Source organism: Haplochromis burtoni, unplaced genomic scaffold (assembly GCF_018398535.1).
Source record: "Haplochromis burtoni strain Fernald_Lab_line unplaced genomic scaffold, NCSU_Asbu1 Contig_235, whole genome shotgun sequence".
Classification (NCBI taxonomy): domain Eukaryota; kingdom Metazoa; phylum Chordata; class Actinopteri; order Cichliformes; family Cichlidae; genus Haplochromis; species Haplochromis burtoni.
The window spans coordinates 246,767-268,488 of record NW_024582596.1 but is presented as its reverse complement, the minus strand read 5'-3'; the positions used below and the strand labels follow the sequence as shown (position 1 = coordinate 268,488).

Here is a 21,722-nt window from a genome sequence, read left to right as displayed (position 1 = left end):
AAACTCAGTCTTTAATATATTAATAATTATTAAAAATAAAAACAAATCATTAATTAATTAAAATGTGTTCTTTTTACAAAATAATCCTTTCTTTCTTTAAGCTAATCTAAATTTAAGAGCACATTAAACTTTGGTGGACTTTATTTATTGTAATCTGTTTTTTATGAGATTAACTAGTTTAGATTTATCTAATAATAATGTAGAACACATTTCTGTTTTTTCACATATAAACACATTTGTTCTATGTAACCTTTGTCTTTTATCTATTGCATATATGTAGCAACACAGTACAATAGTCTTTAAATTGTGCTACATTTGTATAGTATATGCTTCGTTGTTATTTTATCTACACAAATAATAACCCACTGCTCTGCCACTGTTGGAAGCCCCTAAGATAAGCACAGATAAGAACATGTAAAAAAAAAGAAAAGAAAAAAGATAATAATAATAATAACAACAATAAGAATAAGAATAATAAAATCAGCACGTGTTTCTGGAATGTGGGAAACATCCATGAAGATAAAACAAATGAAGTTTACCGAAAGGTCACTTATTTTTCGAAGAAAACAGGCTCGTATGTATTTGTTTACTGAGTCTACAGCGCCGGTTTCAAACTCCGGTCCACAGGGGGCGCCAGCGGGTCAGCAGCTTTGCCGAGCAGCAGTTCAACCAAAGAAGAAGTAGTGATGGGATTTCCGGCTCTTTTTAGAGAACTGGCTCTTTCGGCTCGACTCACTAAAAAGAACCGGCTCTTCAGGTTGTTTTGTTGCTTTAATTAAGTTAGTATTATTAATAATAATATAAAATTATGTACAAAAGGAATTACTATTTTTTTCAAAAAAGTTGTTTTATTTATATATGTTTATATAATAATATATGCGGTGGCCCCTTGAGACAAAGCACTCCAAAAAGCATGTACAAATTCCAAAGCACGTACAAACTTCATAACACATTTCTGGCATTAAGTGAACTTCCAAAACAGAGCTACCTAGATCACACCAAATCCGGTCGTTGGTACTTGCTGGCTTGTGTAGCCACTAGGTAACAAAAGCTCAACACTAGCATTCTGGAGCACTGCTGTGTTTTCTACATGTTTTGGAGTTTTTAGTGTTTTGGAGTTTGTATGTGCTTCGGGATTTGTACGTGCTTCGGAGTTCGTACGTGCTTTGTCTCTAGGGTACCGTAAATATACTTTTATTTATTCACTCCACATAAAATATAATAAATAAATCATATAATACAAAAACCAACTATTCACATTTCAACTTTTAACTATTTAAATTTTCAGCTTTTTCCTTTTAAACAAATTTAAAGTGAAACAACACAAAACACTGCAAACCACAACACAATTAAATATAAATTAAAATATGAAAACAAAAAGAAGATGCACATTCTCTGTCATATGGGCCTGCATGAATAAACTTTCTGAATCCTTTATCATCCACAACTGAAAATAGTTGTGGATGATTAGTATACCTTTCTAATGTGACATTGTTGTCCCTGGCTCTCTTTCTCCCTCCCGCTCTGTTCCTGTGCTACTGTGAGTGTAACTACCGGCCCTCCCCCTCTGCTCAGCGCAAAGCAGAAAAAAGTGAGAGAGAGAGGGTGAGAGAAAGAAAAAAAAAAAAACACGACTCGCGATAATTAGTCGGCTCGCGCCGTTCATGTCAAAGAATCGGCTCTAAGAGCCGTTTCGTTCGCCACCGACACATCACTAAGAAGAAGAATTAGAAGCGCTGGATTGACCCTCTTGTTTTCTACTCGGACAGTTAAGCGTAGAAAGCAGAGCTAAAAACGGAGGAGCTCTTCTAGCATTAAAACAAACAACCGCACTAAAGCATTTAAAGCTAAGTTAGCAGTTTGACAGCTAGCCGAGCAGCGGATACGAGCCGCGAGCCAACATGGACTCTTGGGTTCGCTTTAATGCCCAGAGCCAAGCCAAGGAGAGAGTTTTCAGGTGACGTTACTGACGTTTGGCACGTTGCTGGTTGAGACGCGGGGTTCGTCGAGCTTGTTCATTTCTGCTAATGTGATAAAACCGTCGGCTGGATGTTGCAGACTGAGTTCCGTGTTTGAAGCGGAACTTTTATCTGCTCAGTAGGAGCAGCTCTTCCTGCGCTGGTTTCAAATGAAGCGGCCTTATGATGCCAGCTGCACAGAGTAGTTGAGTTTGTTAAGCGCACTGCTTTCCGTCCTGGTGACGTGTGTGTCTGTTGATAATGACTGTGCGTTGTGCGTTCACAGGGCTGCACAGTATGCTTGCGCGCTGCTCGGATCCACTCTGCAAAATGACGAAGCAGCTGAGATCCGCAGAACTGTCAGTCAGCTGGAGGCACACATGAGTCTGACAAGAAAGTGTGAGTAAAACAGCCAGAGCGAGTCTGAGTCGTTTCCACGTACCAAAGCTTAAGTGGGACTGGTGTTGGTTCTTCCACAGTGCTACGCCTGGGCAACTCCGTGGAGGCCCTGGAGGCCGCCAAAAGGGCCATACACCTCTCTGACAGCGTGCTGCGGCTGTGCCTGACCATCAGTCACCTTAACAGAGCCATGTACTTTGCCTGCGACAATGTGCTGTGGGCGGGAAAAACCGGTCTCATCTCCAAACTCGACCAGCACAAGTGGAGTCAGAGATCTTTCAGGTGTGTGAGGAAGAAGTACATGCAGGACTGGTTGTGTAAACAGTGTCATGTTGCTCCACAGATCAAACTATATCTACATCTACTGAATTCTAACTGATCGCATTGAGGGCCTAAAAATCCTCCATGTCGTTCATTAGCAACATTATGTTGTATTATTATAGGGTCTTTACACTATAAAGCACACTGGGGCAACTGTTGGTGTGATTGGGCGCTGTATAAGTACAGCTGAACTGAGCTGCCTCCCCAGTGAGCCTCCTTACAGCTGTCCCTGTTCAGCTTTCTGGAAAACCTTTTTCAAGAGACACTAATCAGAACTGTGTGGTGAAGTGTGCAGTTATGGCAGCCTCACCGAGGTTACAGAGTAAGTCAAGCCATTGGACAGAGTGACTGCACAACCCTACAGCCGCAACATAGTGACCTGACAACCTGTCATGTAAGCAGACAACAGATACAAAGTAACGCAGGATGAACCTGTTAATGAGAAGCAGTGGGCTTAATCCAGTTAATCGAGTGCTTCCAATTATGAAGGCGGAGTAACTTGTTGTTAGACTCAGGTTTCAGTTTGCAGCTCCTTCAGTCCACATGTCTAACATGGCACTCGAGTGTGTAAGAATACACCAGACATTCCTCTGTGAAAGTGTCACTGAGGCTTTTAATTTGAAAGTACTTTAAGCGCTCATAATAAAAAGGTTCAAGTCTGTTTACCGCTAGTGGTAACGAGCCTGTTTCAGAGGACATGCGGAGCTTTAAACCAGAGCTGGTGTGATGCCTTTGTGTGGGAAATTAAGTCATGGTATTTAACTCACCTGTGTCCACTTCCAGCAGTTACCCACAGGGCTTTGAGTTTGCATCACATGCACTCAAAGCCTGATTTGAAGTGTGGTTGCAGTCATCTTCATATCAGGGTCACAAAGGAATCACAGTTATCTTCTACTGATTGATTTCAGGTAACTGAAATTTAAAATTGAGTTAAACTGTGTGGTTAAACCTGCAGGTACTACCTCTTTGCTTTGATCCTGAACCTGACCCGAGATGCCTACGAGCTCCATCTCCTCATGGAGCGCGAAGCACGTTCCACAACCAGCAAACAGCCTTCCTCCCCCAGCATTCCTCTGCCACCTGACCACCTTCCCTCTTCCTCCTCACCTGCCACACAAGCCATGGGTTTTGGCTGGCTCTACAGACAGCTTCATCTGGTGGGGACTGTGCTGTACAGCAACCCGCCACTGCTGTTGGACCTGGTGAAGAACAGTTGTGATGTCTTCATCCCACTGGACCGGTTGGGGATTTACCCTACAGGTCCAGGCTTTGTCGGGGCTTGTGGCCTGGCCTCGTCCGTCCTGTCCATCCTCACCATGGTTCACCCCTGGCTCAAGCTCAAGCCATAAATTGTAAGACTTGGAGGAGATATTCATTTGAGGACTAGTAAGGATTGAGAAAGATCTACTCGGGTTAACAAAATGTATTTTCCCCCGATTCTACACAAAGCAGTCCTGACTGCAGGAGCCGTAGTACTGCCACCATGCTGTGTGATCGAGTTCCTTCAGATCTCTTGCTACAGAAAAGCTGAGGAGTTTCTAAAATGCTAAACCAGTTTCACATATTATTTCAGACCTGCATGAACACGGTTGTTTGGCCTTAGATCACATTGCTGCTTTAAAGCCCTCGCTTCCCTCATGTGAAGTAAACCGTGTTAGTTGCTGCCGTTCTGCACATAACCATCACATCTCCAGCTGTCTATGACCGTGTCTGTAACAGAGTGTAATCAAGGCAGTACTGTCTGTTGATATCACAGAACGTGTGATTTCTGCCCTCTGTGTTTAAAGTTTTTACATCATGTGATTTTACCGCCCGCTCTCAGCAAGTTTGTGTTTTAGATATTCTGTTTTTGAACTACTAAGTGACTTAACTACTGGAGAAATAAATCCAAAGGAATTTGATTTGTCTGAATCACTACAGTAAAGTGTAACAACACTACATCCAGTTTCGTACAACATGGATCTGGATCTATTGCATCTGTAACCAGGGTTAAGATTCCACATGAACTATTAACAGTGTTTGTGCAAAGTTAGACCAACATCAAGAATGAGTCTTCTCATGCTGATGAAAGTTGTGTCAGATGTGTGTTGAACACATCAGTTTTATAAGTAAATATATTTATAGGTGCTGTTGACACGTCACCAGTAACAACACATCCAATCCACACATGCAAAGAAATTAACTACAGAAATGAAACGGGGTAAAAAGTATTGAACACATGAAGAAAGGGAGGTGCAAAAAGGCAGGACAGTCATGACACCAGCAGAAATGAGTCAGGCTGGTTCAGTCCCAACTGATGGCCTATAAATGTCTCATTACCAACGTGTCACACAAGAAACATCTGATGATGGGTGAAACGACGGAGCTCGCAACGACCGTCGCAACCTTATTGTTGCAAAACATTTCGACAGCATTGGTTACAGAAGAATTTCCAAACTACTGACAGTTCTTGTGAGCACTGTTGGGCCATAATCTGGAAGTGGAAATTCCACAATAAAGTGTGCTGCAAGCTTCCAGAGTGAGATGAATTATCAGAAAGGTAGTCGAGGAGCTGAGGAGAGCTACAGGAAGACCTGGAATCAGCAGAAAACAAGTAATGCTCACTGTTTAAAGTTTGCTGAACAACATTTAGACACACCTGTGAAATACTGGGAGGATATAGTCTGATTAAATGAGACCAAAACTGAACCCTTTGGATGCCGCACTGCACACATTTGAAAGGCGCTGCATATCACCCCAAAAACACTGTAGCAGCAGTGAAGCCTGGAGGTGGGAGCATCAGGAGGTGGGAGCATCAGGAGGTGGGAGCATCAGGAGGTGGGGCTGTTCAGCTCCCTGCACTGAAACGCCTGACAGAACTGAAGGAAGGATGGAAACATTTACAGAGACAATAAAAATTGCTGCCATTTTTCAGGATGATGAAGATGAAACTGACGTCTCAAACCGCTCAGCTGGTTTCACAGAAGGAAAGTAAAGCATGGCCCAGCCAATCAGCTGACCCAAAAGTACCAGCAGTCATCACCAACAAAGGCTTTTGTATATGTATTAAATACAGTTCAGTGACCATGTTCAATGTTTTCCCCGTGTCATTATTACACATCATTTATGGTTTGATTGGATGGGTTGTTCCTGACATCTGGTGTGAATTTTATGTCACAGCACCTTTAGGAACATTGGTGATGTGTTCAGTACTTATTTTACCCACAGAGTGTGAACACACAAATGTTTTGCATAGATTTCACCTCCTACAAGTTTAATTGTAATGAGACGTGTGACCAGACCTGCGTGTTAATTCTTCCCAGTTCACCTTCATCTTTGCAAAGGACACAGAAGACTCGGCAAAACTAGAAATAAGTTTATGTCAACTGTTACAAAAAGGAAGTACAAACAAAACCAACATTACCATTTATAAAAAAAGAAAAAGAAATCAGGGACACGAGGGGACCAGTGACTGTCGTACGAACTCTGCTGCTGGTCTTTCAGAGTGGTCAGGCTGAAGGGACGATAAATTACCCACGTTCACTGTGGAAGAAAACAGAGCGAGGTCGTGTTTGTCAGAACGAACACAGCGATGAACATTTTAGCCATGTGATGAGAAGACTCAGCTCTTTAAGATACATGCAACTGAGCATTCATCCTGCAATGCGGTGGATGTTGGTGATGCTCGAACCTCTTCGTCACTCCTGTGTCTCCATGCTCTCATCCTCCCCGTCCCCTCCTTCCTCCAAAGCTTCATCTTCCTCCTCCTTCCTCTCCGGAGGTTTCTCGTAGGCTTTCTCTGAGGGAGTCACGATCACGCCGTCCCATGTCGACATCTCTGTTGCTAGGTCTGCAGAAACACAATATTATTTTACAGCAGGTACAATTGATCAATCACAGCTCAGCATGAGATGCTGCTGTTCAGCCCGAGTAGATCCTGAGTGATTTTCTGAAAACTTGACCTCTGACCCTGACCTTACGGTTGAGGTCACTGAAATTCAAACATAGCAAGAGTTTTAGCGGCTGTTCCTACGGTGGAAATTTCAAGTCCTAGACTGCCTTGTCCTCGCGCTGTTGTCCACAGCGCCCAGTCTTCCCAATACCTGAGCAGCCTTGCACAGTGTAGATGTGTAAGAAAAACAAACTACACTCTTTGAGTCCCGTGTCAGTGTGTACACAGTGACTGCACCCAGTCACGAGGGTAAAAGTGCTCATTCTAAACTGGGATTGTCCCAGAGCACCTCTCTTTGCCTGGCTCCTTCACCTTTCATGCTGAAATGCACACTTATTAAAATAAACCTGCACTTGTTTTAAATTAGATTCACTGTTTCATTGTGTTTCTGGGCTGGTCTGTGTTACATTCTGTCAGGCTCTGTAGCAAACACGCGTGTCATCGCAGTGGCTTTGTGGGAAAGATGCAGTTATGGTTAGATTACATACATTTATCATGGACGTGGAGATTGTTGTTGTTCTTCCAGACAAGAGCCATTTATGAGCAACTGCAAAGTCCAAGATCAATTCAAACAACTGTATATAAGATGAGCTTATTCAGCCTCAGCGTCACCGCTTTGTCAAACTGTGCCTGACAGGAAATAATCCAGAAACCACCGAGGCTCAGATTTTGAGAACATTACAGTTTAGCATCTTTTTCAACTGAAAATATTTGGCTTAAAGTCCAACTTTGTCAATATCTGTTTAATCCAATAAGATATTCTAGTTTGTATAAAGTACACAGTCACTAAAACCTGTTACCACAGAGTCAGCTATCAGACTGGTTAAAAAGGGGCAAGCTGACAATTACATGCAGTCTTTTTCTGATAAGATGAACTGTGATAAAGCTTCATGATGTATCGTCTACATCACCAGAACCAACACGTTTAAATCAGCCCTGCCAGTTATACCAACTGCAGACAGAATGATGCTCGCAGCTTGGTGACGGCTGCCATGTTGCTGAGGGACATTTAACCAAATATTAGTGGAGGCATGTGTACATCTGTGAGCCTGTGTGTATAATTCTGACCCTTTATGGGCTTTCCAGAATAATCCAAACAGAAAATCCCAAATAAATTGTGTAACTAAAGATGGATGCTGTGCAGCACCGGTCCAGCCTAGAAAAAGGGTCTTTAAAAGCCCAAACTTACAGTGACGTCCATTATGAGCACATTCTGTCCATAATATTACATAAACACGCAGTTATAAATATGGACACTGACGTTATTTAGAATGTTTATCAAATATGAATACGGTCCATTTACACAGCTGTTCACAGCTGTTAGATGAAGGTGACTCCATGTCCTGACGCACGACGTGTGCATTTGCAGTGTGTCCTAGAGACAGCTCAGCTGTAACGTGTCAATTTAAACTGAGAAATCAGGTGTTTGTTCATTTAGCCCATAAACTATAGACTACATGTTAAGGTACAGAGAACAATGATGTTATCTTACAGCTGGCATCTCCCTCCAGACCGAGGATCTTCCTGTAGCCTCCGTGAGACAGCACCCTCACCAGAGTCTGAGCGGTGAAGCACACCATGTCCTGCACAAACACACCTGCAGTCACATCCTCGCTCAGAGCTGAATATTCTGTATTATGTTGAGTGCGACATAAACATGTTTCCAGTTCCACAGACAGGATTAAGCTTGGCACAAATAAGAAACGTGACCTGCAGGAATAAAAAGCACTGAGCAGATCTACCTGCTGTTCTAGAGTCATGACTGTGTGCACTCTGAAGTTTCCACTTTCACAGGGGTCAGTGATGCCCACAGAGCCAGGCAGAAAGAGACCAGCAGCCAGCATCTGCAGGCAGCGCCTTCAAGAACAACAACAGAAACATTTCTTCCACAGCGACTACAAAACAGAGTGCAATCTGAGCAGAGTGACGACTGACCTGTAGGCCACGTTCAGAGACAGAGGCTGCCTGGAGGGGTTGTTCATCACTGCAGAGTGGCCCTAGAGAGGGAATACTCACTGCTTTATGGAACAAACCAATGTTTAACGTCTTTCCAATAAATAAGGGCGTCGGCGTTGTGGGCGTGGATTATTTATTCACTCAGGACATCATTTATGGAACTTACCAGCAGATCGAGGATCCAGGGCGTCAGGGGTTCGAATCCAGGGAAACGCAGCCTCAAGTCTTTCAGCAGGCGGATCAATACTTTGACTCTAAAGATCAGACGTGAAACAAACCAAGCTCCAGTGAGCTTATTTGTATTGTTACTGTGAAAGCAGACCAGGTAAAATACGACTTTTCCTCACGTTGACTGAGAGGCGTTCTCCTCAAACCAGCGAGCGTGACGGATGGCAGCGAGGGCACTCTGCAGCACCTTGATGTCCACTGAGGAGACAAGAAACAAAAGACATTCCTTTTTTTAAACAACCACAGCGCTACACGTGCTGCATTTGTACCAAGACTGGCCCACTGTGCACATTTGTGTCTCCAGACCAGGTAAAAAGTCTCACAGTGCAGCTCGGGGTCCAGTTTGCGCAGGTTAGGAGGGACCGTGGTGATGAGGATCTTCACTGTAGCATCAGCTGAACTGATCTCGAAGCCAGTCTCATTGGTCAACATGGACAGCACTGAGAGGAGGAGTCAAACACTGTGTCAGGCACGTTTTACAGCTGCAAGGCTGAGAAGCACTTGGTTATAAGCTTTGGTCAGTGTCACAGCCAACAAGTCAAATGACTAAGCCAAATGTTTTTATCCTGAAAAAGAAACATTTACTAAATCAATCGAATTTGAATGAACTGGACTCGCCCACAAACGCAGCTATTCAAACACCACACGTCTGTTTACCTTCAGTAGGGTCTTGTGTCCGAAGCGTCTCCACTACTTTGTTACCGAGGGCAGCCACAGCCTCCACTGTAAAGAACAATGACCCTCAGAGTGCGACACAAAGGGGGCAAGAACAACCCACGCAACAGCAAACAGTGCCAACAGGGTTTATATGAAATAGCGACCGATACAAAGGTTTTAGAAGCCCCGCCTTTCAGGTTGTCTCTATGAGCAACATCACACTGATGGATGGCTCAGAAAGTAACACCTGCTCAAACTGAGGACGGTCACATACATCTGGTTACAGCCCAAACCACATGTGGCTCAAAACCAAGACTGAAACCTGGTGCATTTGTTTTTATGGATTTAAAATAAACAGATGAGACTTTATCACCATAGATTCTTTAATAACTGCAAACAAGTTGCCAAATTATCCAAGTGACAAGAAGCAGCGCAACGTAGAGCATTAAAAAGGCTTAGAAGTGATGTCTGTGAAGGTTCTCAGTCATCCAGCTCATCGCAGTTTAAGGAGCTTGGAAAGAAAAGCATCTGGACTTCTTTAGGTTTCTTGAAGATGTTTGATCTGAGAAGCTTCTTCAGTTCTAAGAGAAATTGGTGGAGAGTCCCAGATTTGAAACCCTACTGGGGGATCTGGGACTTTCCACCAATTTCTCTTAGAACTGAAGAAGCTTCTCAGATCAAACATCTTCAAGAAACCTAAAGAAGTCCAGATGCTTTTCTTTCCGAGCTCCCAGGCTGGTGTGTGCCTGAGCAGCAACTTCTCTTTGGACAGTAACTGTGCCATAAATTACTCACATGTAGGGAGAATCTTGAGGATTACAACCAGGTCAGCAACATTATGTCCGGTCGTCATGGTGCCCTTCTTGTAGGAACCCACCTGACGCACCTCTTCAATTTGCTGCAAGTCGACACGTACAAGATTACTGACACGAAAGCCATTATTATTATTAATTAGCTTATAATATAAATATGAAATCTGTCCAATGGAAATGAAGCTGTATAGTGCACAGAGCACTGTTACTGCATTCAAGTGATTCAGTGTTGTTTCTAAACAGTCTTCATGTTTCAGCTCTGAGAGAACAGCTCACACACACACACACACACACACACACACACACACACACACACACACACACACACACTCTTCACCGGAGCCATTACGACTCATTCGCTCATGTTCGACTCACCACTTCAAAGTTGCCAGGTGCAACAATCAGGTTGTCGATCACATTGTTGATCTTTGTGACCAGGGACAGGATGGAAGACTGACGGACAACGAACAAGGTTTGTGTAAGTGAACTTAAACAGCAGGTCAGCTGCACAGCTACTGGGTGAGTACAGGCTCACGGACTGACCTGCTCCGCAGGGGTGGGGCTCAGGTCCTGGTTCCTTTTCAGCAGACACTCACTGAAAGCCGTCTCATCAGGTGCAGGCTTCACTCTGGGGAAGGCCATCTCACACTTGTGACAAACAACAGTCTGCTTGAGTACTTGCCTTTAGAACCACTCTATACTATTATTATACACCGACTGCTGGCTGACGTCTTGCTGCTTTGTAATTTGCTAAGTGTCTAATTCCCACCACCACACATACTTACCACATAAAAGTCGAATGGGATGTGTGGGACAAATGGCCGGTACCTAAACAAAAATAACGTTTAGTTAACGTTTGGTTCAACAGCATTGCAGCTCCAGGGTCTGTATCTCTGGCTACACAGCAGTGTTAGCGGTTTTCATTCCAGTTCCCGGGGTTGGCAGTTAAAGCACAACATTCAAGATTTCATAGTTCTGAGAACAGGAACAGAAAAATGAAGCGCAGAGATTTCAGCATTTACATTCTGACACATTGGTCTGTGTAGTGCAATAAGCAGAGGGACAGGAGCACCGTACAGCGTGTGTTGATGGTGCTGTTGGAGCAGCAGCATGCGGGACTGCAGAGAACTCACCCCTGGACCAGTCCCCCGCGGGCCCCGAAGCGGCCGCCTCGGCCTCTGCCGCGGTCTCCTCTGGACACAAACACAACACAGCTGACGTTAGCGCGTGCACGAGCCACGTTTGGCGACTGAGCCAACATGTAACGATGCTGTGATGTAATGACTTAATGTAGAGAGACTAATGCACCACATCAGCGCTGCTTCACTGAGCCAAAGCACATTTGTTTCATTGAGCGTCCCAGCAGGGTAGCTATTAGCCAACGCGATGGATGCTAACATATGTGCACTACTGTAGCCTTCCCTACACCGAGAGAGCTCCTGCAACACTCCTCGGACTTTTGAATTCATTGAAAGAAAAAAGGAAACAGCGAGCTTTCAGACAATACACGCCACTGGCTTTAAATGACGAAGCCACTAACTGGCTGTGTCAGGCACTCAGAGCTAGCTTGTAGCACAGGTACGAGGTACGAACTCAAAGACTTGATAGTACTCGACTTAAAACACATTGGCCAACGCGCTACACTCGGATACCTCATTGCGTACGACGTTTTGATTATTGTACGTGGAAAATCTCAGAGAATTGTTGAACGTCCCTCTGTGGACCGGCTCCTCGCTGCTGCCTGTTAGTCGTCGGCTTCTTCTGTTAAATGGGCGGCACACTAAGCTCAACACTGCCCTCCACAGGACATCTTTAGAATCACACTGCGGCTGGGATTCTGACAACGTAGACCACAGGTGTCGAACTCCAGGCCTCGAGGGCCGGTGTCCTGCAGGCTTTAGATGTTTAGAGGTTTGACTCCTTATGAAGGAGCGTCCAATATGCTTACAGCCTCTACACCCTGAGGTTTGCTTTGCTTGCTTTGTGATCTGTTGTCTTGCTGTTCTGTGTAATGTCATGTACTGTTTTGCTGTTCATATGACTCTGTTTAATAAACTGTTTCCAGAATAATCTTTTCTAGAGGATCTTTTTGATTTTAATGGGATCTAAAAAGCAGGATCTGCACATCATTGGCTGGATAAGGTTTTCATGTTGGCTTCAAAATTTGCAACCCAACAAGTGCACCATCACCTACACCACTGCCGGGGAATCTTATGCTTTCCTCCAGCGCACAGCAGAATAAAACCACCAGTTCATTGACTGGATGAGGTCCCTAGCCCAACAGTATGTGGAAGGCAAGAAAGTCTGGGTCCTCCAAGGACAGTCCTCTGAAATGCATGTCAAAGAAACTGGACCCACATTACTCAGGACCGCTTTTCATTGAAGAAATCATTAACTCTGTGGCTGTGTGCCCCAAATTGCCGACCTCCATGAGAATACATTCCATGTATATCAGTTGAAGCCAGAAATCTTCCAGCTAGTTGTGACTCCAGTCTACATGTCAAATATCTTTGGGCAAAACACTAACCCCACGTTCTCGGACACATCCACTGGAGTATGAATGTGTGTGAATGTTATATAAACAGCACTTACGTATCCATATAGAAAAATGTACACGTATGAATTGGTGTGAATGAGGCAAATTAAAAGCACTTTGATAGCTCAGAGTTGAAAGTGCTAAATAATAACCAGTCCATTTACCATCTGATGTTCCTTAGTGAGCTGTGCAGTTGTCATGGAACTGAAGATGTTCAAATATTCGTTCCTTTTAGCCTTTGAAAATCTGTTGTGACTTAGTCATATGATTTTTTTATTAATAATTTATGTCTTTCTGTAATTTATGCAGAAATTGCTCATGCTCGCAGCTTTCTAAAGTGACATATCAAATATTACTTTCATATGTAAAGTTATTACAAGAAAAGGTGAGATGGAGTATGAATTACAAACTCTGTGTAAGCAGTAATCTAATCAAAATGAAGCTAACACCTGTGAGACTTCATCAGAGGTGCAAATATTACAGTTGATGCTATCGTGCCAAAATAACTCAACACAGAAAAATGCCTAAATGTGTTTTGTATTTTATAGCATCTCACACCTTTGAAAATATGCTGCAGTAGACAATAAACACCAAAAAACCATGAATGGATATTACCTGATGCTGCTCAAGTGAAACTTCTCTGCTCTGAGGCATTGTGGGAATTGGAGTTATTCAGTTAATGCGATTTGGAAGCGAGACAGCAAAGGTAAGACAGAATTCATGCTAATGTTTTCTAAGCATGAAGAGTGGCGGAGCCAGAAAGGTGTCAGTGAGGGACAAGGATGGAGCTGTAATCATTTCGGGTTGGCAGACATCCATCCATCCATCCATTCGCTTCTCCTTTTCAGGGTTGCGGGTGTTGCTGGAGCCTATCCCAGGTGTCATAGGGCGAGAGGCGGGGTCCACCCTGGACAGGTCGCCAGTCTGTCGCAGGGCAAACACACAGGGACAGACAACCATTCACACTCACATTCAAACCTAGTGACAATTTGGATTAATCAATGAACCTATCCCCACAAGCTGCATGTCTTTGGATGGTGGGAGGAAGCCGGAGTATCCGGAGGGAACCCACGCAAACACGGGGAGAACATGCAAACTCCACACAGAAAGACCCCGGCCTGATGGTGGAATTGAACTCAGGACCTTCTTGCTGTGCGGCAACAGTGCTAACCACCGTGCCACCGTGCAGACATGTTTCAAATAAAATACACGGCTATTTCAGCACCTAAACCACAGACCTGTACAATGTTTGAATGCAGGTAGTGGTGGAGAAGATAAAATAATATTTGGTATAGCAAACTTTTTTTTCCATATTTGTGTGGATAAAGTAACAAAGAAGCTTATGCTGTACTAATGGTAAATGGCCTGTATTTATATAGCGCCTTACATATCCAGTCATCCACACATTCACACACTGGTGATGGCAGCTACATTGCAGCCACAGCCACCCTGGGGCGCACTGACAGAGGCGAGGCTGCCGGACACTGGTGCCACCGGGCCCTCTGACCACCACCAGTAGGCAACGGGTGAAGTGTCTTGCCCAAGGACACAACGACCGAGACTGTCGGAGCCGGGGCTCAAACCGGCAACCTTCCGATTACAAGACGAACGCCCAACTCTTGAGCCACGATCTAATGTGGCCCCGTTCACAGATTATTCTGTGTAATACTGCTAAATTATTAATGAATTATTACTTGAATCTTTACTGATGTCACAGGAGTATGATGGACACTAGTCTCATAAACTACATGAGCTAATTTGAACTTTTTTCACTGTCTAGCTTGTTTTTCACCATAAGCAACATTCAGCTCTCCACACAAACATGAATTTAATTACACATAATCACACAAAGATAAAACAAAGCTTGACTTTATTTAGCAGAATCATGGCCTTATGCGTGCATGCTGAGGAAGATTTACAATGATCTCAAAATTACATAGAAAAAAAAGACAAGGCTGTGGTTAATATTGCATTAATATACAACCTGCAGACTCGACACAACAACCCCGCAAAACAAAAATATTAGTAACAATTCAACATTTCAAGCTAATCTTTAGTGACTGGTGAGAGCGATTTATCTGTGCAGCAGTAATTTTATTTTCAGTGAGATTAAAACTTTCATACATTCATTTACAGTTAATTCTATATTATAGTGTTTTGAACAAAGAGTGACAAGAGGACTAAGAAGCCACACATGAAAGCAGTGTCAGGTAGATTTGATCTGCTAAGCTAACTGTGGAGATACACGTATCTGTTCTGTGGATTTAACGAGTTCAACTGCTCGGATTTTATGAAAACCTCATCTTATTCCCTAATTTGCCAAAAACAATAAACAATTATGAGACTGTTATATTTTTGGAGATATTTCTCTCTTTGAGTTCTCATTGGAGAACATTTCAGTGCACAAGTAAGTCAGAGGCTTACACGCCAGCAGCTGATGAGAGAAACCCTGAGTTACAAGCAGGAGTGCTGGGGCAGGCGAACAGTGTGACAGAGGGGGCTAAAGCCGCTGCTTTTATAATATTGACCAATTCTGTTCTTTATATTTCACAACTTCATTCATTTACTAAGTCATGTAAAGTTTTGATATTGACAGAAGTATAAATGGCATACTACGGCGCAGTAATGCTGTGTAAATGATGAATGAACCACTTGTTAATACCTTAATAAGGCTTAATAGTGTGACATTATTATAAAGTGCTACCATGTCAACGTTCGTAATAAAACTGTTCCATCATAGTTTACTGTAGGGACAGCAGCACTAACACTGATGCTGTGATCACAACATGCCAGAAACTTGTTAAACATTCACATTTATTTTCCAACATAACATACAGAATATGCTTCCCTGCTGACACTCAGCCGTCTCTTGTGACTGACATGACACCACTGTGAGCTCTGTGCGCTGAGCTCAGGGTTCTGCGGTTTCTATTGGCTCCACCTGGGGCTCAGTGGGTGGGGTGGAGATGTCCTCTACCTGCTCTGAGTCAGGTTCTGTCACAACTACAGCCACCTGCTGACACGAAGAGAGCAGTCCAGTGTCAGTGTATGTATCAGCATACTGTAGGTAATAAATGAGAGGGTTAAAGGGCACGAGGTGAAAACCCTCGGGGTTCAAATCTGATGTGACGATCATAAATCAGATTCTTATTCCAGGTCAGTAAAGGCACCGACAGCAGGCTGTAAACACATCACACTTTTCTACTCTGAGCACTCAAAGTGTGTTTCATGCATGTGCATATATAAGTATATATATATATATATGCACACGCAAGTTCATACAGCACCTTTAACCTATGCACAGATTACATTCATGCATACACTCACACCGATTATGCATCGAAATCTGGAAGTCATTCTTAATGCTCTCACCAGAAGCAGGATCATTCAGTTACAGGTGCCACCTTGTATTACACGCAGGTGTTGTGTTACCTGAGTTGGCTCAGCAGCAGCTCGAGCAGACTGAACGGCCTGAACAGTCTCCACAGCTGGGACAGGTGGGGGGCGAGTTTGCGGATAGACGGGTCCCTCACTGGGAGTCTGTGCGACACATTCACACATTTACGTAGATTTGACATGTTGCTCTTTGAACAGGCCAACTTTAAACAGCTCCGTGGAATCTGATGTTTATCCTGTTTCTAAAGTCAACCAGATGTTACCACAAAGATTTCTCTGCGGTTTCACCTGCTGCAGCACACGCATACATCTCTGTTGTGATGCTGTGGCATGCACGAGTCTTCATTTCATCAGAGTCAAACCACAACAATGACATGATGCTAAATTTATTCACAGATTTAAGGAGAAAACCAGGTAAGTTATCGAACTAAAGGCAAATGCTCTAACATGAATGCATATTTATCAGCTCTGTAACTTTTTAGTGGGTGCATTCTTGTTCAGTTAGGTTTTAATGCAGGGGTGGGTACTCCAGGCCTCGGGGGCCGGTGTCCTGCAGGTTTAGATCTCACCCTGGGTCAAAACACCTGATTCAAATGATTAGTTCATTAGCAGGCCTCTGGAGAACTTCAGGGCATGTTGAGGAGGTCATTGAGCCGTTTAAACCAGCTGTGATGGATCGAGGACACATCTAAAGCCTTGAAGCCTGGAGGTCCCCACTCCTGCTTTAAGGTATCAAGGCTTACCTGGCTGCCACCAGCAGCTAGGACGCTGAGTCCAAACAGCATGGCAGTGATGCAGATTAGCAGCTCAAGCACCAGGAATATAACCAGTGTTCCCAGAATCCCATCAATCAATAGCTAGAGAAACATGAGAGAGACGTGTGTGAACATATATGATCAGAAAACTATGTTTGTTTCAGTGACAGTGATTGTTCTCACAAAAACAACAAATCTTTTGTCTGACCCAAATATATGTCTATCTTCTACATGCACACTTCAAAGACACGACTTCCAAAATATTAGTTATAACAACAGTCTGTCACTTACTTTACACTTTTGCTCGATCAGCCCGGTGCATTTCCTGAAACAATGTTGCTGCAGTGGACAGTAAAGACAAAGAAACATAGTCTCCTTTTTAAAAATGTGCAGGGTCAACTATGAAGTTATGTGATTCTATTAAAGGAAAACTACATTTATACCCTGCTGACAGCTCTGTGCATGCTGCATTACATGCATCATCCGTGTTCGTGGCCATGTGACAGTTTTATGTGGTCAAAAATCGACCGTGTAAAAAAGTTGCACGCCCTGTTTTCTACAACACATTCAAAACATTGGAACCACATTCACAGACTGTATCTTTTAACTTGGCGACCCTCTTTGCCGTTCACAACTCAGCAACGTCGTGGTGCAGCTGATTTTGTGACGTGACTCTGCAACATGTAAATGTGTGATGTTTCTGTACTGTCTGTGTCTCAGAAAGAGAGAAATGTTGTTTACAAGACGTGAGTCCAGTTCTTGTTAATCAACAACTTAACATACGCTGCATTTCCCTGTTGTATTGTATTTCTGATACCACCAGCACCACCCCAACATCCTCTCTGGCATCAAAGAGCCACTGTTGATATTTAACAAAGAGGTGCAGTATCAGCTTTAAGATGCACAGCACAGAAACAGGCAGGGCTTAAAGGGAAGATCAGATGTAGAGGCTGTGATCACCTGATAGTCACTACTTTTTGTGCAACTGAATTCAACAAGATATAAGCAGATGTTTCATGAGCTGTGTGGCTGATTTTCCGGACACTATAAAGTTAGTAGAAAAGGTCGAATTCAGTGAGTGAATCTAATCAGCATCAACCTTAAATATAAATTAATGTCGGCTACTGTCGTGCACATTGGTGTGAACGTCACCACAATCCTGCAAACTGAGCAGTTTATCCTGCAGCAAACTTGCAGTGGTGCGACCATGTTTCCATGCAAAGTTTGCATAGCACAAAATTAGCACATTTCATTTTGTTTTGCACAATCATAACCCCAGCAGCACATCATGATCTGATGAACTTTCAAATGAATTAGGACAGTAAGTGTCAAATGTCACTTTCTGATCGGTCCTTAAGTTTCCTGTTAATCTCTCCTGACGTCTTTCACCATCTGTCAACATTAACAACGTTTTCTTTCTATGCCCAGGAAATAAACAACTGTACATTTGGTTAGCAGACATACTGCAACAACCTAACTACACTGTGTGTTGATGATGACCTCCCACTTAAACAACAAACAGCATTGTTTACGCCTGCTGCTGGATAAATCTAACACTAGAAAGTGCAGATCACGACTTTATATCTGCGCTGTGGCTGGGAGCAGATATAAAGTGGTGGCTGTAGCTCAGGAGGGAGCGCAGGTCATCTACTGATCGCAAGGTCGTGGTTCAGTCCCTGGCTCCTCCTAGTCTGAATGCCAATCTTGGGCAACATATCAGCCCCACGTTGCTCTCCGATGCATCATCAGAGTATGAATAGTAGATAGCAAAGACACAAAGCATAGAAACAGTGATTGTTGCATTATACGCTTTGAATAAAGCGCAGTTCATTTACTGTGAACACGTGACAGGGAGGTGAAGAACAAGAGGATGTGTTGATGGTGGAAGCGAGCGAATGTCTTTATGTTATTATTACTGAGCTGTCACCAAATACTAAGTCCTCTGACAGTGATATATATTAATGTGCCTTTCAGATTTAATTGGTCATCAAGTGAAGGTCCCAGAACAACATTCTGGATCATTCCGGCACACCTTAACCCCTAAACATAGATTTGTTTTGGCAGCTGGCCTTATTTCACATGCATTTATTGAGGTTTTGCACTAACCACGTGACATTAACTCACGTGCCATTTTGGATGACAATTATGGTGACGATGTAAGATCAAATGTGGCAAGTGGATGCTAGAGATCGATGGCAGTCGCTGGGAAAATGGTTGCTAATAGTATGATGAAAGATTTCTAAGGTCTAAGGTCTCTAACACATGTACTGAAAGGGTACATGTAGCACTTTAAACACAAAATACAACGGGCAGAAGATTCATGCACAGGAATGTGTGACGAGCTGCTGCTGTAGTTTAATATAGGACATATTAAACTTAACAACATAAGAAAATCAGTCACTGTCATGAATCCCTTTTTTGAACATTAACATCCACCTGCACCCACCTCCTGCTTCATTGAATTTGGCGACTGTGCATTCAAAATTGTTTTAACCCTTTCACCGTGGTCACTACAGTTACAGCTGTTCAAAGGCTGTTTCCCTGTGTTTGTGTCAGTGTTGATGGTGTACTTGCACATTAACCACTACATTGGATACTGATGTATCACGTCACTCCACACCCTGCCACCCGCTGCTCGTTTAATGTGACTATAGATGTGCGACGCGTTTCATTGTAATTGTTGTTATTTAACCCTGTCATGCATGAATTATGACAACCTCAGTCAGGATTTTTCTGAAGTATTCTTATTCATCTTTTCATGCCTAGAGATGAATAAGAATGCTTAAGAAAAGGGATTAAAGTTAATCAAGTTACCATCAGCCAATCAAGCTCTGTCACTAGCTTAAATCTACTGTAGCCTACTTGACAGCCGAATCTAGTTCAAGTGAAGTTTGAATTTTTGACCATTTCTACTGAAGCAGGTTTGTGAGGTCTGGCCTGGCTTGCAGTCTCCGCTCTTGCACCACTGCATCGCATGCTTTGCGTTGCTCTTTGGGTTGTAAGGGGGGATGCGGCTGCTTGGCCGTGGAAACCTGTTCCATGAAGCTCTCTACGCACTCTTCGCGAGCTAATCTGAAACTACATGAAGTTTGGAGGTGTGCAGCAGCTGACTCTCCAAAAAGTCGCGGTCATTCCCAATCGCTTCCACAATACAATAAATAGTTGACAATGAGGAAATTTCATGAGTGGACGTCTTACACAGGTGGCATCCTATCACAATGTCTGTAGAAGCAGTCTGCATGCATAGCTGTTTAACTGTCTACAGCTGTGGAACATCTGGATTCAGTTCATTACGTTTGGCATTACAGTGCATGCCTGTGCAGCTTTTCAGGTCAGGGTTGTCTTAACAGCTTGGAAAAAGAAGGCTCAGTGTTGTGTTTTGTTCTACCACCAGAAGGAGTATCTTGAAATTTTGGGAGCCCCCCCCACAGCACTATGAAGCCCCAGTCATCCAGGCCCACAGACTGGTCAGTGACCCTCTGGCAACCACCGGATATCCCAACAAAAGCAGTTGCTCTAGCAGGCTGTTCTCAATCAATGCTCAAGACGTCACATGAAAAACACTTAAAATGACAAAAAGAGGAACTGCCAGGATAACGGCTGCTGACATGACTGTAAGCGTACTTACTGTATCTTTTTTCTAGCTGGACTTTCTTTGATAAATATCTTTACAGCATGTCCTGCAAACATTGTTTCAGTCTTGCACCAGGCAAGACAAATTTATCCCAAAGACAGCAAAATCCCAGCATCTTAGCCCCAAACCTTTGCTGGTGATGTTTTTTAGGCAGTTTCTATTTGACAAACTGCAAGTACATCTGAATGATATTATGTTAGATGTCCTGCAGATGCTGCTCCTAACCAAAGTGTAACACTGTGTGCTGCAGAGCCAGAGAATGTCACACATTGTCATCAAAGACAGTTAATATTCGGCCTTAAAATATGAACACTCAGTAAATCAATGTTTATGTGTTACTAGCTTCTCTCTGTTGTTATTTAAAGACAATACCACAGCATGTAGCTCCAGTTTACGGCAGTGTTCACAGTGGTAAGAGTCCTGGCGGTAGGGGAGGTGCTTGGACATTAGACCCAGGGCAGCGGTGGCAAACGCAGCACTGATGAGATGAAGCACCAGGACACATTTCACCTGCAAGCAACAATCGTATTATTCAGACACAAACCAAGCACAACCTGTAAGGCTAATGTTTTACTATGCTACGTCAAGTTGAATCACTTCTGAATGTGACTGTCCAAATGGGACGTACACTCCACCTTTAAAGTGTCCTCCTTAACAACACTGATAACATGTTCATGCACGTTTTCATGAGCCCTGATTTCAGGTTGACGTTTTATCCAGATGCCGGTCGCTTATTCTCCTTCGTTCATCTTTTTGTGACCTCTGCTTAGATGAAAACACTTATCTTACAATCCTTCATATCTTGAAGATGCAGTTAAAACGTGCCTACATAGCAGGTGAACACTTTGTTCTCTTCTCGTCCACAAAGTTAAAGCAGAGAAGAGTCAACTTTCAGTCAACAGTTCAATTGTTTCTGACAGTGTAAAGTTCAGGGACACAGGTCTGCAAAAACCTGTTTTTTCTGCTGGGATATTTTTGGCAAATCTGATGTTTTTCAGGGGCTGAATCCAAAAATGACCTTCACTTCTCTCCACCATGTACAGCTTTTTTGGCAAAACGTGAGGAGTTTACATGAAAAAAGCACAACAGTGATGAAAAAAATCAATATTTTATTACAACTATGAATATTTTTTCTTACA

The 21,722-nt window shown here is 43.3% G+C and overlaps 3 protein-coding genes across 7 annotated transcripts in view; 1 reads left to right on the top strand and 2 right to left on the bottom strand.

Annotated features, from left to right (window-relative positions):
- Positions 1–1,676: 1,676 nt before the first annotated feature.
- Positions 1,677–4,579, top strand: pex11b (peroxisomal biogenesis factor 11 beta). 2 transcript variants are annotated; one of them, XM_005937799.3, is made up of 4 exons: positions 1,677–1,957; positions 2,245–2,357; positions 2,438–2,639; positions 3,634–4,579. In XM_005937799.3, the coding sequence occupies exons 1-4, from the start codon at positions 1,902–1,904 to the stop codon at positions 4,025–4,027; spliced, it is 765 nt and encodes a 254-aa protein (XP_005937861.1). In that variant the 5' UTR covers positions 1,677–1,901; the 3' UTR covers positions 4,028–4,579. The 2 variants fall into 2 exon arrangements, with proteins under 2 accessions (XP_005937861.1, XP_042082863.1); XM_042226929.1 differs by having other exon boundaries at positions 1,678–2,163.
- A 1,439-nt stretch (positions 4,580–6,018) lies between these two features.
- ilf2 (interleukin enhancer binding factor 2) lies at positions 6,019–12,053 on the bottom strand. Its single transcript, XM_005937800.3, has 15 exons — positions 11,915–12,053; positions 11,396–11,455; positions 11,048–11,090; positions 10,806–10,910; positions 10,638–10,715; positions 10,246–10,348; positions 9,451–9,516; positions 9,117–9,233; positions 8,913–8,991; positions 8,732–8,819; positions 8,545–8,606; positions 8,352–8,466; positions 8,102–8,192; positions 6,349–6,507; positions 6,019–6,200 (listed from the first exon to the last, which is right to left on the bottom strand). Exons 1-14 carry the CDS (start codon positions 11,917–11,919, stop codon positions 6,356–6,358), a joined length of 1,164 nt encoding a protein of 387 aa, XP_005937862.1. The 5' UTR covers positions 11,920–12,053; the 3' UTR covers positions 6,019–6,200; positions 6,349–6,355.
- A 2,598-nt stretch (positions 12,054–14,651) lies between these two features.
- The window catches only part of si:dkey-81h8.1, a 9,957-nt gene continuing 2,886 nt past the window's right edge, over positions 14,652–21,722 (bottom strand). For 2 of the 4 annotated variants that reach the window (XM_005937801.3, XM_042226939.1), the window contains exons 5-9: positions 20,956–21,093; positions 17,241–17,288; positions 16,938–17,051; positions 16,231–16,338; positions 14,652–15,814 (exon numbers count right to left, since the gene is read on the bottom strand). In XM_005937801.3, coding sequence (XP_005937863.1) covers positions 15,710–15,814; positions 16,231–16,338; positions 16,938–17,051; positions 17,241–17,288; positions 20,956–21,093 — 513 coding nt within the window. In that variant the 3' untranslated portion in view covers positions 14,652–15,709. The remainder of the gene's footprint in view (positions 15,815–16,230; positions 16,339–16,937; positions 17,052–17,240; positions 17,289–20,955; positions 21,094–21,722) is intronic. The other 2 variants (XM_005937802.3, XM_005937803.2) reach the window with 2 other exon arrangements.

What these genes read in the sequence shown, in the direction of transcription:
- pex11b (XM_005937799.3), top strand. Translation starts at nt 1,902, where the DNA reads ATGGACTCTTGGGTTCGCTTTAATGCCCAGAGCCAAGCCAAGGAGAGA. An exon ending in GCCAAGGAGAGAGTTTTCAG is followed by an intron (nt 1,958 to 2,244) that starts GTGACGTTACTG and finishes GTGCGTTCACAG; the next exon opens with GGCTGCACAGTATGCTTGCG. An exon ending in CATGAGTCTGACAAGAAAGT is followed by an intron (nt 2,358 to 2,437) that starts GTGAGTAAAACA and finishes GTTCTTCCACAG; the next exon opens with TGCTACGCCTGGGCAACTCC.
- ilf2 (XM_005937800.3), bottom strand. An exon ending in GAGAACGCCTCTCAGTCAAC is followed by an intron (nt 8,820 to 8,912) that starts GTGAGGAAAAGT and finishes TCTGATCTTTAG; the next exon opens with AGTCAAAGTATTGATCCGCC. An exon ending in TCATGACTCTAGAACAGCAG is followed by an intron (nt 8,193 to 8,351) that starts GTAGATCTGCTC and finishes GTGTTTGTGCAG; the next exon opens with GACATGGTGTGCTTCACCGC.